This window comes from Cryptomeria japonica, chromosome 5 (genome assembly GCF_030272615.1).
Source record: "Cryptomeria japonica chromosome 5, Sugi_1.0, whole genome shotgun sequence".
Taxonomy (NCBI): domain Eukaryota; kingdom Viridiplantae; phylum Streptophyta; class Pinopsida; order Cupressales; family Cupressaceae; genus Cryptomeria; species Cryptomeria japonica.
Window position 1 is genome coordinate 16,205,955 of NC_081409.1, and position 19,346 is coordinate 16,225,300.

The window sequence follows — 19,346 nt, forward strand, 5'->3', positions numbered from 1 at the left end:
GACTCGGACTCGGCGCGGACTCAGCAAGAGTGACCCGATTCGGGACTCTGGATTTGGCAAAAAAACTCGGCCAGGACTCGGCAAATTGAAAAACCCAAGAAATTTAGAGAATTTTAAGGATTTAAAACTTGTTTCATGCACCCTTTATTAAATAAACCTTAAATACACAATAACATCATCAAATAGAAGCTAATTTGATCACATACACAAGTATACATCGATCACATTAGTCTAAACACAAATTGTAGCTGAAGGAAATAGCAAACATAGATATATAATGTAAAAATATTACAAAACTCATGGAATATGAAATCCAAGGCATCAAATGTTCCACACAAATATCAAAACAAGTACAAGTCTATGGCTTAGAGGAGCCCAGATCCTTCCTATGAAGGCGTCTAAGGTAGGTCCTGTATGATTCAGCAGCCATACTCTCTACCCTTGACTCCATTCCACCCTCACCAACATCAGCTATGTTTGTGTCCAGCTTTGGCGTTGGCTCTAACTCTGACTCTGCTCGTGCTCTATCCTCCTCCTCTGCCATGGCTACAACCTTAGCCTCTCTATCTGCTTGGTTGATCCAATCTAAGTCCTCATCACTAAAGACAGGATCTATAGCCTCATTGATCCACTCAGATTCTGGATTGACCTCCTCTAGTGTGATCAGGGTGGTGTCATGTTCCATAGCCTGTCTCTGTCTAAGACGAAGGTTGTAATGAACAAAGACTAGATCATTCAACCTCTCCATAGACAGTCTATTGTGTCTCTTGGAGTGTATGTGTTCAAAGCCTCAAACATACTCCAATTGCACTCACAACAGGAAGCACTACATGGTTGGCTCAAAATACGAATGACTATCTGTTGAAGATTTGGTGTTTTAGGACCAAACATCTACCACCATCTATTTGAGATGAGAAAAAGAAAAAAAAATCAGCCTCATTTAATAATTAATAATAAATTGAATAATATATAATAAAAATTATGCTCTTAAAAGTTAAAATATATATTTTTACTTGGCTGCATTTTTGTCCTATTTTCTTTGCATAGCTGATGAGAGAAGTCCTCCCCTTCTGCATTAGAAAAGGCCTCTAGCTCTTGGATTATAGTGCTTCTATGATTAGGCAACATTCGCTCTATCACAGAGCAGAGCCCACTAAGAACCTCTTCATTCGCCTTGAAATTAGGGTGGAAATGGAATGCCGAATTGAGGTAATAAGCAGCTGCATGGAGATGGGCGTGCGAAGATGGACCTGCCATCTCCTATCAATGATATCCCAAATGGGACGATACTTAATCTCATCCCCTCCATAGGTAGATATCATGCCCTCCTTGGCCCTATCCATGCCCTCGTATATGTAGCCCATTGCGGGCTTCTCCCCATCAGCAACTCGTAGGATAACTACCAAGAGCTCAATGAACTGCAAATATTGTGAAACATTATCTAACATCAGTTAACTTAAGTGTGAAATTGTGAATGAAATTAAGCAATTAAAAGAAAAATACGAATAAAAATTAAAAGTTAAAAACATAATGCAGAATGCTTAAAAATTTTACCTTCACAATCTCAGCACAAGGGGTCCAAAAGCCTGGCTCATCAAAAATGCAATTTGCCATATCAAGCCTTGTAGCAGTCGCAAAGTTCCCAGACTCGGACTTGGCTCAAACTCGGCAAGGCCGACTCGACTCGTGACTCGGCAAAATAAAAAAACCCTTGAAATTTAGAGATTTTTAACGATTTAAAACTTGTTTCATGCACCCATTATTGAATAAAGCTTAAAGACACTATAACATCATCAAATAGAAGCTCTAGCTCATCCTCATCCTCAGCCTCGGAGTAGTTTGTTTGCCTCCTAAAAAGGCATCTAAGGTAGGTCCTGGATGACTGAGTAGTCATAGTCTTCGCTTGTGAGGTGCCACAATAATCAACATCAGTTGTGCTTGTGCCGTATTGTGCTCTATCCTCCTTCTCTGCCATAGCCACAACCTCAGCCTCTCTGTCTGCCATGTCCGACATGCTACGGTGCGAGTCTTGGAGCTCGGACTCGGCAAGTTTTACCATAACTCGCCTGACTTGCCCGAGTCAGGCGAGTTATGAGCAAAACTTGCCGAATCCGAGTCACAAGTTGTCAAAACTTGCCGAGCTTGGCTCGACTTGCCAACTTGGCAAACTTGCCTGACTCGCGTTGAGTTTGGGAACTTTGAGCTGTAGTCGTAGCATAGGATGAGGAAGTCCACTCCTCACCTACAAACATACGTCTCAAAGTTGCCTTACTCCGAATCAAGGATTGCAATGTGATGAAGTTGGTGGCAAATCTAGCGATTCTAGGACAATTCAACTCCTTTTGCCCTATGTATTGCCTCATTAGGTTAAGGACCCATGCTTGATTGTATACAAATTTGCAAATATTTTTTGCTTTCTCTACACATGTCCTGATCCATGCAATCTTACTAATGTCCTCCAACATGAGGTCAATGCAATGGGCGGCACATGGAGACCAAAATATAGATGGCTGCCTCTCCATCAAAAGTTTACCTGCAGCAACACAATTTGCTGCATTATTGGTCACCACTTGTACTGTTTTTTCCTCACCCACTTCATATATGACCTCCTCTATAGCCTCACATAGGTAAGTGGCATTTTTGGAATGTGCGGAAGCATCAATGGACTTCAAGAACATGGTGCCACCTGAAATTTGAAAACAAAGCAAAATCAATCATCAATGATCATTCAATAAATCTTAAATTAAAAATAAAATACTAGTCATTAAATCAAATTCAAGTTATTCAATCAGGTGTAGAAGAAACAAGAAAATTTAGGAGTGTTCGGTTTCTCCTTTTGGTCCAACCATCGGTCATGATGGTGCAACCCTTATTCTTCCATACCTTTGCTGGTCCTCTAATGTGGCTTTCACATCGGCCATCGTATTTGTCAAAATTTGGCCACTTAACTCAGAATTAGAAGGGGCTTTGAACCCCGCCCCACAAATAGCGATGGCATGAACCATGCTCTGCCAATAAGGAGACCTATCACAAATAAATTGAATAAGATAAGTATGTCTAACTCTATGCCCAATAAAACATCATTAGACAAAGCAAATTGTAAATATAAAAAAATTAAAAACTTAAAACAATCAAATAAAAACTAAAAGGAATTAATTGGCTACGAAGAATGGAATATTGCAATAGTACCAAAATCTCCCAATTGCACCTTTAGCCTTATCGTGTACCTCCTTGTTCCAACTCATGCTCTTAAGCAAAGGTTGGGCACTAGGAGTAGTGCGTGGCTCAAAATATGAATCCATCCTAGATTTACGAATTCTAGGACCAATGCTTGCACTCCCACTACCATTGACACTACCAGCAACAAAAGCAGTAGCAGGAGCACTAGCACTAGCACTCGTAGTAGGATGATATGGAGGCATGGAAGAAGCCTCTCCAACACAACCAATGTTAGCCAACACCTCCCTTTGTTTGTTTTTTATTTCTTTTTGAACCTCAAATGTCTCTATTTGCACTTGGCACTCACGAATAGCCTCAAGACATGCAAGTTTGCAAGGCTCTGCATCATAGCCACGTATGTCGACGACGTGGTATTTCAATCTATTTATGCCTCCATGAAAGATTGTTTTGCAATATTTACATTTTGCCTCTCCTTTTTTTTGCCCGGGAAAATATTCAGTATGTTTCCAAGCTGGATCTTTTCTACCTGGAATTGTTCTATGAGGAGTGGAACTGGACATTGTGAAAAATATGGTTTTCAAAATTTGAAGGTTGCTGGAATAAGACACAATTACAAAAAAACTGATATTTGTGCATTGTAAAATTATAAATTAATACAAAAAAAATGTAATAGCAATGTTTTGAAACAAAAAACAATGTAATAGAATTTGTATTCATTTTCTTTCAAAGAAATCAGCAAACCCTACCATGTAGATTGTTTTGTTTTTTCAAAACTTAAAGAAATCAGCAGAACCTACAATGTACTTTTTTTTTTCATATTTGAAAAAAAAAAAAGTACATTGTAGGGTTTGCTGATTTCTTTGAAAGAAATGAATACAAATGTTTAAAAAAAAACAATGTAAATTTTGCTTATAAAACACCAAAAAAACCAAAATATTCAATCTTACATCTTATAACAAGGTTGAAATGAAATGCAACCTCTTTCCAATTCTCTATAACAAGCTCTTTATGTGCCAAATGCAAGTATTACACTGCCTCAATGTGATTTTGTCATAACCCCTCTTTGGACATTAGATTATTGTGATTAAATAAATACGATAATTAAAACATTTATTAATTAACATCTAATAATATTAGAAAATCGTCTCATTTATGAGACTTCATGATTTTCCTCTAAAGTGAGAGGGTTGTCATAACCCCACATCCGGGTGATGTAATTAATAATAGATTTTGTGATTCTTCATCATAATAATAAATTATCATATATTATATAATTAATTGAAAAATAATTTAATAATAAATAATAATAAAATTAAGATACAAAAGAATACAAACAAAAATTAAATATAATTAATACACTTATTTGGTATTGATCCATCAATCAGATCAGAACAGAACTGTTATTAAGATTCAGGCAAAACCAATAATGATATCTAATATTAATATTAAATGATTCCTATTATGAATTATATATCCTTAAGTAATAGTTAATATTAAATGATTTCTATTACGAATTATATATGTATCCTTAAGTAATAGTGATTATTAATAACTGATTCTTATTATTATAAAATCCCGATTAATGTATTTGCATTAATAATTATTGGCATTCACGATTTGTTATGAATAGTTGCCATGGTTTGAGAAATGCGATGTAGGGAAAAGCAGCGACCTTTCAAAAGGGTTGCTGCCACTAAAAGGCATGACCGTTGGTAGTGGTCTCTCCACCCACTATAGGAAGGATAAATACCTTCCGATAGACATGGGGGAAGGGAGGGGAATTTTTGGAAGATAGGAAGGTTGCCAGCAAGGGTTGATAGCAAAAAGGGTCAGCAATAGGTAAGCTTGCGTGGGAATCAAGCATATAAATCTGATCATAATCTGTTATTAAATATACAGTAAGATACAGCATGTCTAGGATTAGATAATATGAAATAAATCGCAGCATAGATTTGGCAAGCAATTTCTAATGAATTCGTATTCAGTCAAACTGAAATGATAATCATAAAACATAAGGATAAAGTAAATTATGAATTGATACATTGCTACAGGTTATTGATAAGTCCGGACTAAACATAATGACCCATTTAATATTAATAACAGTGAACAAGAATAATGATTTACATTCATATGAATTTTCTTAATATAGAGTCCGACAATGTCTTTAGGCAGAATTCAATAACAATATTAATATGGACAGCAAACAGTGGTAGACCAGATCTGACATGTGTCAGATCTGTCTGCCTTTACTAGCACAATATATATATATTAATGATTAATAAGCAATGGTAGTATTAAGGATTTATACAAAGGGTAATAAGCTAATACATAATAATTGTTAATATAAATATATATATATATATATATATATAAAGATGTTTGATCAAAAGAAATAATAATATAAGATCAATAAGAATTAGAAAGAACTCTTACTAAATAGTCAATAAGAGGAATAACAAGATTAATTGTCTAATGAGGATCGTCTAAGGAGGAAAATACATAAGTACTTGTTAATAACCAATAAATTGAAAGACCTTATGTTTAGTCTCTCAATCAACCAATATTAGTATATTGAGATAGATTAATTATGTTAATCAGGTAGGGGACATTACAGAGGAATCCAGAGAGAGATTCATAGGGAATCTCTTAGAGACAATATATATATTGTAGAGGTTAACCATATGCATATGTTAGAGATAGAGAAGCTTGAGCAGGGGTGGGATCTCTGCCAAGCTTTGAGAACATTAATGATTTCACTCATTAATAGAGATCCCAAATAGAGTCCTTAGGAGGATGACATCCTGGGTTGCTCCTAACTGAGAAACGTTTCTCAATAGAGGGTTGGGTCAATCCAGGTAAGGTCCAATTGAGTATTGTATCCTTTTTTATATTAGTAGATAACAATAAATTAGTTAACATTATTTGTTAAATATGTAGAATAACGTATAGCATTCTTTCTTTTATAATTGCACAAATAAATATATATGTTTAATTATCTTTCATATTGTTTGTATACTAACGTTTGTTTGCAGGACTTGAACGCAAAATAATCCAATCCCCAACTGGGAACATTATAGATTTGTTGAAGAAATTTTACTCCTCCTTGTTGGTTGCCCTACTATACACTCTTCTTTTTCCTCACAACTCACTCTTCTCCTCCTATTTTTACAATAGAATGAAATGAGATGACTTTTAGCCCCTAGAAGAAAATATAAGTGAAAAAAAAACCAAAAAACCAAGTTAAAACACTTTTTAAGATGGTTTTTTTTGGTTCAAACACTTAGCTGCCGCTAGCCGAGTCCAGGCATCGGGATTCGCCGGGTCCAAGCTGAGTCACTGAGTCACCAGGACTCGGTGAGTCTGAGTCTGGGCCCCTAGGGACTCGCCCAGGGTCACCGGGCTCGGAACTCGTCGAGTCCTGGAACTATGGGCATGGGAGTGCTTATTTAGTACAGAACTGTGATATTGCTTCCTATTGGATCAATCTGGATAAGTGTATGATGAAGTAGCAGTTGTTTCATGAGTGTAGCGTACCTATAGAAACTGTGGCAACACCCAGAAAATAATTATGGGCATCTAAACATGGTTTTGGAGAATGAAAATATACTATAGCAATGCTCAGAAAGCTGTTACAGATCCTGAATGTGGCTTGGAAGGTGTTAAAGGAGTCATGGAACTTGCAGGAGTAGCCTACATTGTTGAATGCTTATTATGAAATCAACGCTAACATATTGCCTGTGTACTGGCTGTGTTAGGAGGTCAAGAATTCTCATTACATGCCTCGTAAATTGTCACATGCAACTGTATTAAAGAATAAAATATCCAGTTTCAGTTGTGGCTCCAAGTATACGTCCTCTTGAATTTCTAGTTGTATGTTACTGTGTTCAGTCTTAATTGGCATCATGATATGAATCTATGTTTGTGAATCTTGAATGAATTCAATTACCTATGAACAAGTAAATCAGCAAAACATATTATCACTGTGTAAACTGAAGCATACAACCAGCGTGCCAACAAACTATTTAAAAAAGTACTTCAGAGTGAAGGGGAAAAATTTAGCAAACAGGGCTCCATCTTACATTTGTATTGGTGAGCATTTTATGCTAAATCTGGATATTTGCTTATTTCATTCTTTTGTCTTATTGTATCCCCTATTGTAGGATGCATTCTTTATAATATTTTTAATTATATTAATAAATCGCTTATCTTTATTAAAAAAAATACTAAGTTATTTACAGAATAATTCGTAATATGCACATACATTATAATTACCTTAATACAGATTTTGAATCTCTATAGTTATTAATTTCACACCTTTTAAAAAAGAAACAACTAGTAATAATAAGCTATATTTGTTATTTATAGATTTAAATATTGCCTTTGACAATAAGGTCTAGGCTATTCCGAATCCATACACCATTTTGTGTGGAGTTGGTGATTATGCTTTTGTTCTTTGTCTCCACAATACTTGGATTTCTATCCAACGTACAATGAGGAACTCTTTATGCCATGCGTTCTTCCTTTTCTTGAGCAAGCACCTCTACAACATCCTTCAAATTTGGGTCCTTAGCACTATTGCAATGCCATGCAAAATGAGATCGTTCAAATTACCACCATGCACAAGTGCCAAGGTTCAGATCATTTTCTTAGATGACTAAGGTAGGGTAATGTGCATATCAAGGAAAGTGGCACAATCTTCAACAGATTTTGTGCTTAGTTTCCATAGCTCACCGAAGATGTGATGTGAACCATCAATTCTCTAGAGAGGGTGAATGATCTGAGTGTAGCCGCATAAGCCTCTTGATATATTGCAGGGCCATGATAGTCAACACTTCTGCACTCTCCTCTATAGCATGTGTGTGCAACATGCAACTCCTAGTGTCATTGCACACTTCTGCACAAAACTTGCACATTTCTATGTTTAACTTCACACAGGACATGTGACGAATTGATTCTATCAACATGTGGATGACTGTAGTCATGTAGCAAAATGCCAATTGTCAAGGAATGCGACTGACAAGGCAGTTGGAAGGTTGCTGGTTCACATTGGGCCATTATATCTTCTTTCTTGTTTGTGACTATAATGTATCCTATATATTCATGCACTTACTCAGATCAACGGATGATTATTATTGCACATTCATAGGCAAATTAGACTGAAGTGTCTTTCCCCATCTTGGTCACATGGATTATCGTTTTTCATCATGCACTTGTATTATTGTTTTGCAACCTTTTTATTCTGAATTTGAATAGAAGTAGTATATTTGTTTCGCTTGAAGTCTTCCAATTGCATCTGTTTTGTGTATTAGTGACTAATTCACTGTTTCTTGAAACATAATTTATGAACCCCATCTTGAGGTTTGCTCAAACTTTGCCCCTTGGACCACTTGGGACTAGGATCAAGAACCTTCATATACAGTTTATGAAGTAACCTTTATCTCAGCACCTCCATTTGGCAAGAAATTCCTAGTAATGAAATTGCTGAAGCTTTACCATCTTCTTTTATTAAAAATGTTGGAAAAGTAATTGGAGGCAGTAGTCCTTGGAGAATAATAGTTGAATGCTATCAAAAGTCGTATGCTTTTTACTGGATCTTGATGCTTCTCTAGCACTCAACAATAGCCACATGCCTTAACATATTGGTTTGTTTGATTCTTAATTCTTGTGCTTATTCAATTAAACTTTTTCAGTGAATGATATACTTTTTAGAAACATTCAATTTTTTTGGTAAATTAATTCATTATCAGCTTTTTGTTGTCAATGCTGGCCTTGGCATTTATGTCTTGCAAGGCCTGTTATTTTCGCCTTTCTTTTATTGTGAAGGCAGTCTTCTTTGTACTAAAATCCATGCACTTTATGTTATTTCAGGAACTTAGTGCTATTGTTCCTGTTCGAGAAAAGCAGACGATTGTTAGAGCTGCTGTGAGCAAGGTATGTGGTTGGCTTTATGTTTTGTGTGCTAATCACATTTCAGTAAAATAAATAGTGAAGTAGGAGTAACGTAAAGACTACTATATATAGCAAAGACTGACTTGCAGTTGGTTCATTTCTTCATGCTCTATGACAGTTCCGAGCAGCAATTCAACTGCAGTTTGATTTTCATCGAGCAATTTATAACCTGGGGACAGTGCTGGTATATACTTTTCTTTGTTTTTCACTAGGCCTAGGGAAACGGCATTAGCTTTTCACTGTATAGGAAGAACAAAGGTATATGGATAGGGTTATTGAGGACTTTGTAGGTTTCCAAAGAACTAGATTTTCTTGAGGCATCGTGATAGCCTTGTATTTGAGTTGATTACATCTTGCAGTATGGTCTAGCAGAAGACACTTTGAGAAGTGGACGACAAACAAATACAAAGGAGATGACACCAAATGAGCTTTACAGTCAATCTGCTATATATATTGCTGCGGCGCATGCACTGAAGCCAAATTATTCGGTATACTTTCTTCACCTGCAATTAGGAAAATTGGCTTATTGGTATGTCACATATGAAAGCATAGTTTGTCTTTATTGTCCGTCTATTTAACTGATCTATCAATGCATTGGCTTAAAAGATTGATTTTTCTGTTCTATTGCAAACACATTTATGCAGAGGCATATCTATTTTGGAAGATGTAAAATTTCAGACACAAAAACTCCACTTGTGGCATAGAGATTAGATTGCATGGGAGGGTTTTAAAAGCTACGTTAAGTGCCAGATATATCTCTCAGCAGTATGTAGTGGATAAAAAAATACCATCCATTTTGTTTGAAGCTATGAACTGTGTTAATCTAAATAACCTTCAGAACCATTTTTTGACTTACAAGTTCAGATTGATTAGTCTTTAAAGCAGTTTCATATGGTGTGTTAAACTTATTTTTGTTGTTTAGCATAATAAGTTGTATATCGTGTTTACAAATTCTAAAGTTAGCTGGCTTGTTGGTACAAGTACACAAGGAAAATAAATCAGTAAGATTATTTTACTGATAAAGCTTTTTATGGAAAATAACTAAATGGATCATAGTTCATTTTGTGCGGAGGACACAATAGTTTATTTTTAATTATTATATTTTATTGAAACCAACATAAGACATAAATGGTCCAACGAATCCATTGTTTGATGTGCCTTAAGCCCCCTTTTTTGGAAAGGGAAGTTTTTCTTAGGATGCTCTTGAATATTTCAAAATTTAGGGATTTGCTCCCCTCATATCCATCAGCCAATATGGACTTGGTTATAAGTCATTTCTAGATGTTGAGCTTGGCATAACCCACCTTCATCCTTGATATAAAAACGCCATGCCTTTACCCATTTGAGGCTACACAGTCTTGTATGTTGGGGAGCAACATTCTCTTTATGTATTTGTAGGGGTAACTGTAAGATTATGGAATGGTACAAAGACTTAACTGATACAATGTAAGGTTTGGCAATGGGTCAAAAGAACTCAAAATTGTTGATGACAAGAGTAACCACATTAGCAAAAACACAAAGACAACTGACGATTGCAGAATAAAATATGATAGCTATTTCAGAATACAGGATGCACAAAATATAACGATTTTCAATAGATTCAATGAATTTATAGTGCACGAGTTAGAGGTGGGCATTTATAGGATATGCAACCAAGAGATGTAAATGTACAACCAATGTGGAATAAGGGAGATTGTATACATCTTTAGTACATGTCTCCACTAAAATAGGAAAATACAACCAATTTTAAAAATGTATATTGCCTCCCTAAGTAGATGTGTACTAATGTGCGAGGGAGATAACATCTACTCAAGTAGATACCTACTTAAGTTATTTTTAGGTGGACAATAATCCTAGGACATGATCTTTCTTGTCATTGCATGCTTTTTCCAAAAAACACTTGGTTCAAGAACAAGTCCATAGAGATGGTGCAAGAGGTGCATCAATATTTTGTCTTGCCAAAACTTATATTTTTATCTATCCAAGGTCATAAGTTAAGGATGAATCAAAATACCTATTATGAGCTATGATAGACTTCTCAAATCAATTAAGTAATAGAAAAATCAAGAGACATACCGAGCACAAGCAAATGTGTAACCTCCCAAAAGTACTCAATCAAGAGATCCCTTGACAAAGTATGATTATGGCACTTTATACTTAATACATATACAATTGTAACTTGCCAAATGTGCAATAGTGGATTTGATCTTAGTGAATTATCGAGCTTCAAAAGTTTCCAAAATTAGAATGAGCTAGCAAGACCTCTAAGAAATGCTGGAAATATTGTCATTGATGTCAAAGGTACAAAGACAAAGTTGTCATTGATGTCAAAGTCATGTCAAGAAGGGTTTTGTTGTCTATGCATGTTATGATTGATGTATGGACAATATTGCTAGAAGAGGAAAATAATAATTCAGATTAGTCTATCATATTGTACTCTGGAGATTGGATCCTTTTATCATAAGAGATTGGTAGGTTGGTGCCTACAAATTCAAAAGTGAGAGTTGGTGCTTCCAGTGGGTTGGTGCTCACAAATTGAATGAGGGGTTGGTGCCTACAAAATTTGTAAAAAGAAGATTAATAAAAGCAATATTTTGCTGTAGTTTTCTCTCATAAGGGTTTTTAAGTACTTACTGTGTTCTTCTCATGTGCATGTTTATTGATGTTGACCGTTGAGTTAATGATCTTATTGTGATAGATAAAGTTTTAAATTGGTAGCCCCCCCACCCTCAGTATAATTGTGTGCTCATCAAGAAACTGCCATTCCAAGAAAATCTAGACATCAAAATCGCAAATTGTGTGCACCACCATGAAGTCTTTGAAAAGTTTATCCTAGATGAAAAAAGTTTCTTTAAATAGGAGCTCATACGCCTGAGAACAAATTTTGTGTGCCAAAACAAAACTGCCAATGGAGCAGGGGAAATATTCGCTGATGTAGTGGTGAAATCAATGGACTGCGAAACTACCTCTGTTTGAAAAACCGTTTGCACCAGAAAATTGTTCTGCAAAATCACCTTTCAACAAAATTCTTGGGATGTTTCAGGGCATCCTTTGTGAATTCCAAAATGAGCTCCATATTTACCTAAAATTGCTTTAATGTTGCAAAATAACTAATAGAAATTTAGATGTCACAAGATGGTAGTAGGAATCTGTTTTGAGGCTAGATTTGCAAAATATTTGACATAATCTTTTTGGTAGGACAGATTTTAATTGCTTGGAAAATTGGGTTGTAGTTATATTACCATTAGCAACGACTAATAGAAATTTAGATATCACAAGATGGTAGTAGGAATCTGTTTTAAGGCTAGATTTGTAAAATATTTTACAGAATATTTTTGGTAGGACAGATTTTAATTGCTTGGAAAATTGGTTTAAAATTGGGTTGTAGTTATATTACCATTAGCAATGATAGCTGTTGATTGTGAGGGTATTGATTCCGTTAGTGTTAATATGACAGTTATGTAGAGGAACGTGGCTTTGACAGCTCTGCCATAGGTAGTACCCACTTGGGTACCCTACATATTCAATAGTCCCCAATAAAAAATCCATGAATCAAAACTAAAAGAAATCTAGACTTACAATGAAGCAATAGACCGATCTAGTCAAAACAAATGCATAAGGCCCCAAAAGCACTCAATCAATAGATACCCCCAACAAAACATTATTATGGCACTTATACTTGATGCATGTAGAGTTGCCATTTGCCAAATATGCAATAGTTGACTTGAGAATTATGGAGCATTGGAAGCTCTGAAAATGAGAACAAGTTAACAATCTATGACAAATTGTAATTGCTAGAAAATCCAGACATCAACATCTCAAACTATGTGCGCTACTATGAAGCTCTCAAAATATTATTGTAGATAAAAAAGTTGCTTGAAAAATGGAGCTCATATGCTTGAGAAAGGAGCTTGAAAATTCTGTGTGCCAAAACAATATTACCATTGGAGTAGGGGAAAGGTTTGCTAAAGCAGTGTTGACATTAGCAGGCCAGAAAACTGCTTATATTGGAAAAATACTTCACAAGTCCACTTTTTGACAAAAATTTTGGATTATTTTAGTGAACCTTTTGTAGATAACAAAATTGCCTCCATAATTTCTTGAAATTGCATGGATGCCAGAAAATCACTGTTAGAAATCTGGATCACTGTATGGTGGTATGAAGTTGTTTTGAGGCCAGATTTGAAGAATACTTGACATAATCTTTTTTGGCAGAATAAAATTTAATGGCTTGGTGAATAATTTTAAGACCAAGCTATATTTATATTACCATAAAAAATGATAGCTGTTGATCATGGAGGGCGTTTAACCCATTGATTTTAATATGGTAGGTATGTAGGGGAACATAGGGAAGGGTGAGCTGCATATTTTGTAGGCCCCAATAAAATATCTATATATCAAAATTAAAAATAATGTGTAGACTTACAATCAAACAATAGAAATCTGTAGGCCAAGTTATATGATCTTTTCTTAATTAAAATTACATTAGTTGTTGAAAAATGAGTTTTAATGTTTGAGATTGGTAGGAAGATGCTTATATCTTAGACTAGTGTTCTCTAGTTATCTTTAATTTAAAAATAAAATAAAACATTGTATGATACATATACATTCACAGTTTTGTTGAAGTAGCTCCAATTTTTTTTTATTGCTCTTTGTAGATTTGCTCATCAGAATTAATGGTACTTGCCACTACAGGTTTATAGGAGTGCGTTGCGCCTTGTACGTTCTATGGTTAGTGCATGCTATATCCTATACTTCAATGATTTCATATGAAAATGTTTCTTGTTTCATGGACACAAAACAATTATGCATTGCTTTCAATTTCTACATATTTTCCAAAAGTTTTTAAGAAAATAAATGGGAGATAGTTACTTGGAGATGGAAGAAATATATAAAAATTATTATTGCTTAAAAAATAGAAAAAATCCATTGTTAAGTAGGTAAATAGATTTTGATGAAATGTAAATACCCGTGTCAAAATATTTTGTATGAACTTGCAATTACTTCAGTTATATCACGTAGACATTCTGTCAGACAGATTGTTGATGGTAAAATATTTGGATAACTTCGAAATTAGTTGAGCAAGACACAACAAGATAATTCACAGTATTGATTCAATGTAAAGAAATATGATTCAAATTCAGACATTCACAGAGACATAGCATGAGTTACAAACTGCTGTTGAATTTCTGAAATAGATTTGGCAATCTATTGATAATCACAACGTTCATTACCTCACCCTAAAGTGTAGATATTTTTGCACAAATTTCTGATACAAAATTTTAGTGCAAACACTTATTGACTGGCAAATATTAATATATATGAAATTTGAGTTTCAGAATAACTAATCTCTGACCTTATATACCTCAGATATTTCCCAATAGTGGCAGCGACCTGTTCCCTCACCTTCCTTATACTCTCATTTCTAAAGCAGCTGATGGAGGATAGTAGAATTAGGTTAAAACTTAAAACAAAAATTAAAATATTTGTTGTTCCCTCACAGCTGGCGACCAACATAAGATCTGAGTTTGATTATTCTTTGCCTTTAAAATGAATCGCTGGCTTAAGGAAAAAGTTGATGCCCTCCTTGCATAAAGAGTACTTGTGTACTCTTGGTCTCCAAATTGTATGGGCATTCCTTTATTGAATGATCGATAACTTGGCAAATCTCAGAAAATATCTTTCTAGAACAGTTACCTTTTGTGTGCCCCTCAGTTTTTCACTCAGTAGACCATAGTTCATTAGCTTCTTTGTTGGTTACTTTCTCCACCTTCAATTCTTTCATTATCCAGTCCATGTCTCTTTGGAGGGTTTGTATTGTTCTTGATTCATTGTCACTGTTTTCATCCAAACTTCTATTTTCCTCTATTTTTATTTTATCATGGAAGGACATTTTGTGTTCACTTTCTATGTCTATTGCTCAATTGTAGGCTTCTACATAGGAAGAGGGTGGTACTGCATCTTTTTTCTTAATGACTGAAGTAGACTTTCAACAAATCATCTTTTCTTGAGACTGCCGATTGGTTCTTTTTCTAACTTAACAAGCAATTCTTTAAGTCTACAATTATAAGCACATAAATTTTCGTGCTTACTTTGTTTTGTATTGTAAATTAATGCTACTATTTCATTATTATGACAAAGCAATTTAAACATTTTTTCAAGGCTTTAATCTCTCCCATGTAAAGAACACAAAAGTCAAAAACTCGCATTTTGTACTTGCATTGGTTTCTCCTCTTTCTTTGTAATATCCCCACTTTGAAATACAATTTAATGATAACTGATAATAATAAAATTAAAATTAATATATAAAAGAATACTATTAAATATAATTAAATTTTAATTAAGTTAATGAATGGTCAAAGACATGAAATGAAAAGTTGTGACTCCCTTAAACATGAGATATAAAAGGGAGAAGAGAACCTCATTTGAGGGGATAATTTGGGGGAATCATAAGTGCAGATCTGATATAAATAAGAAGTGCAGATCTGAATGTGAAAGGTTCTGTTCTTTTCAAAAGGCAGAAATAATGAAGAGTTGCACTCTTTCAAAGCGTGCTAATGGTGGAAAGGGTGTGTCTCTTGCCAAAGGGGCATACATGATGAAGAGGTGTGACCTCTCTCTCACATTGGAGGATATAAAAAAGAGAAAGTCTCATTTGAGGAGGACATCCAAGGGAGATCAATTTGAAGAATAATTTATTATTCTTAAAGGGCAGTAATGAAGAGTGATGACTCATTTATTATGAAGAGGTGTAACTTCCCACAAATGAAGATATAAAGAAGAGATTAATTCAATTGAGAAGGGCGGATTGGAGGAACCATCCATAAGATCAAAGAAGACAAGAAAGTCAATGGGTCAATATCTAATATCAGAATTAATAAGGGTGAAAATTAGCAGATTTTGATATTTACAAGGGCAAGATTCAGGGCAATCCCAAAAGGGGACATTACATTCTTTTATCTTCTTCTTCCAAACTTTTATAGGTCTTCCCTTTTGCTTGGTCATGGAATCCTTCATCATGTACTGTCTAGGTGGTTTTACAAAACCACTTCTGCAGAATCAGGCTAGGTGACCATAATTATTGCATCTGTAGCATACAACTATTAAAATAATATTGTAATGTTTCTATAATGGTCATTTTAGATGGTCGTTTAGTTTCTTTTAGAAAGTTTCCTTTCGTGTTTCTATTCTTAGTTGTTTCCATTATGGAAATATCCTCTTGTAAATTTCTATATACGGAGTATTCCTCTCCTTTGTTTAATTGAATCAATCATTTATTATTTCAACAACACTATAATTTACTTTAGGAGGATTTGAAGTATAGTTTTTACTTTTCCACCTGTTGTGACCATTTCACACATCGCCCCATTAAAATGGGGACCCCCTCTTTTTGCTTTTGTTTTGCTTGTTCTTCTCTCTGCTTTTAGGGTTTTGAGTAAGTGAGTGAGTTGTCTGGACTAGGGTTAAGCCTTAGGGGTTTCTTTTGGATATTTTCAAGCCGAGTCCAGTCAAATTTTGAAGATTATTAAGCATCCTCCCGAAGATTGCAATTTTTGAAATAGGATGAGCCTGTCAGGAAGTCAGGTATGTCTCAGGTTAGGTCTAATCAGGATTTTGAGGCAAATTCAAGCTATGTCTAAGTGTTAACATTTTTGACGATGGAATTGTGCATTTTTGTCTGAGTAAATTTTGACCAAAATTTTGAAGGCTTGCTAACTGGTCCCTGGCCTTGAAGATGACCTAACCCTGCCTGGTGAAGTGATTGAAGATTTAAATTGTGGATATTTTGGCTTATAAAGGTGAAATCGCTCCTGTCCCTCTCCCAGGGACCAAGGCGAAAATGTTATTTGGTGCATATGTGTCTCTAACTTCCTTTAATTGTTTTGTGTAGGGTCTCCAGGGGAGATGAGTGGACGTGAATTGAAGATTTTAAGGAGTTTGAAGGTTCGAAAATAATGAAATTTGAAGGATTAAGATAAATTCGCTCCTGTCCTCCACTGAAGGACCAGGGCGAAATGATTTATTTTGGTCATTTTGGGCCTTGATTGGTCAAATTGAAGCATCAAGGGTACAAGGAAGAATGAAATGAGCATAATAGAGTATCCAGACTTACTTAAAAGCAATGAAAGGTTGAACTTTTTGTCTAGCAAGATGAATTCGCTCCTGTCCCTCACCAAGGGACCAGAGCGATTTTCTTTGTACACACCTTCTTGGACCTTTTTTGGATTTGGGCTCTCGTTCATGGATTGTAAAAAGATGATATCTTCCCCAGCAAAGGAAATTTGAGATGAAAAGTGAAAAGATTTGGCCTTGAGGACAAAAATCGCTCCTGTCCCTCATTGAAGGACCGGAGCTTGAATTCCAAATTTGCATTATCCTTGCAAGATTTAAGTGATTTCGCGATTTGAAGAGGTCAAGGGAAGTATGTTTTGCCCGTTGAATATAACTTGAGTAGGCCACAGAGAAGAGAATCAACCCAAATGGCAATAGGCGCTCCTGTCCCTCTCCAGGGGACCAGAGCGATTTTCTCACAAGACAAATTTCTGGCAAAGGTAAAGCAAGTTTCATGTTTGAGATGAATGAAGGGAGGCATAATCGGTCCATTGAAGATAATTTTGAAAGTTAGCAAAACATAAGTGAGCTCATAATTGCCAAGGCGCTCCTGTCCCTCACCAAGGGACCAGGGCAAAAAACACATTAACAAGCCTTCCTCCCCAAATTGGGACGAATCCAGGTCAAGGCACAAGATTGGAGTGATATTCAAAAATGCTTCAAGGAACAATGGAGTTGCAAGGACCACAAAATTTGATGAAAATGGGCTAGGGCGCTCCTGTCCCTCTCCAAGGGACCAGAGCGAAATCTTCAAGTATGCCTAAACACTTAACGTTTGAAATGCTATTTCTTGAATCTTCAAGTATGCCTAAACACTTAACGTTTGAAATGCTATTTCTTGTTTCCAGGACTCAAGATAGAATGGAGAATCATGTTTTATGCCTCGAGGGTAATTGGAGGTTGATGTGGTCAAGAATTTGCACAATAAACTAAAAGGCGCTCCTATCCTTCACTGAAGGACCAAGGCGATTTTCATAAAATCAACAAATCCCCTCCAGAATCACGCCAAGACAAGGTTGTGCAAAGTGAGAAATGTCTTTCGAAAGATGATGAACAAGGAATTGCCCCCAAGAATCGACAATCTTAAGCTCAAATGTAAAAATCGCTCGTGTCCTTCACTGGAGGACCAGGGCAAAAATCTTTGGATAATCTATTTTGCCTTGAGAAAGCGAGTGGAACATGCACTGAAGGGACGAATGAAGATCATTGTTTGCCTCCAAACTTGAATTGGCGATTTGAAAGACAAAGACCAAGGACAAAAGGTGAAATCGCTCCTGTCCCTCACCTAGGGACCAGGGCGTACATGCTTTAAGGCAAGCTCCTTCCAAAGATCACATGAATTGAACTTAAAATTCCAGATAAAATGCCATGTTGAACGTCAAGGATGAAGTTTTGAACGTAAAAAAATGAAGGATTGAGGACAAAAATGAAAGTGCGCTCCTGTCCCTCTCCCAAGGACCAGAGCGAGGTTATTGACATCCACCATTTTTCACCATGTCTGGGCACCAATATCCTCCAAACCACATTAAATGCCAAATTCACTAAAACCTTGAAATATTTTAATTAAATTGGCATTTAATGAGAGGCGCATGGCATTTAATAATTAATTTTGGAGCCTTGGAAAATCGTTTTTTTTAATTAATTGAAGCATTTCGAAGTTAATTATTATTAAATTAAAGTTAAAAGAAGAGCGCTTGAGTTATCTTTTTTATTGCTTAATTAAGTCGGCCTTATTCTTTTATTAAATTTTGTTTATTTTGGCCTATTTTCACCAAGTCGGCCTATGGGAAATAAAGTGGTGAGCGCCTATATAAGAGAGGTGTGTTGAGCGATTTTAATCGATCATTCACTCATTATTTCAAATGCAATTTGGAAGAGCAAGGAAGGTGCGAAATCTGGTCTAAGTTGGAGCGAATTTTGTTGAAGGCTAGGGGTGGTGGAATTGATAAAGGAAGCCCATTTTGAGGACTTCGATCTACCTTTTTTCCTAGCGAATTTTCCTAATTTTGCATCATTTCTTAGAATTAATCCTCAAGTGGAGGTATGGCGAGATCACCCTTGTCCCAATGTTGAAATTTTGAATTTTGAACTTCAAGTTTTTTTTT

At 35.5% G+C, this 19,346-nt stretch overlaps 1 protein-coding gene across 1 annotated transcript in view; it reads left to right on the forward strand.

Annotated features, from left to right (window-relative positions):
• The window catches only part of LOC131077996 (protein HLB1), a 210,563-nt gene that overhangs the window by 141,258 nt on the left and 49,959 nt on the right, over window positions 1-19,346 (forward strand). The window contains exons 8-11 of the mRNA XM_058015612.2: window positions 9,049-9,111; window positions 9,248-9,313; window positions 9,489-9,617; window positions 13,825-13,860. Coding sequence (XP_057871595.1) covers window positions 9,049-9,111; window positions 9,248-9,313; window positions 9,489-9,617; window positions 13,825-13,860 — 294 coding nt within the window. The remainder of the gene's footprint in view (window positions 1-9,048; window positions 9,112-9,247; window positions 9,314-9,488; window positions 9,618-13,824; window positions 13,861-19,346) is intronic.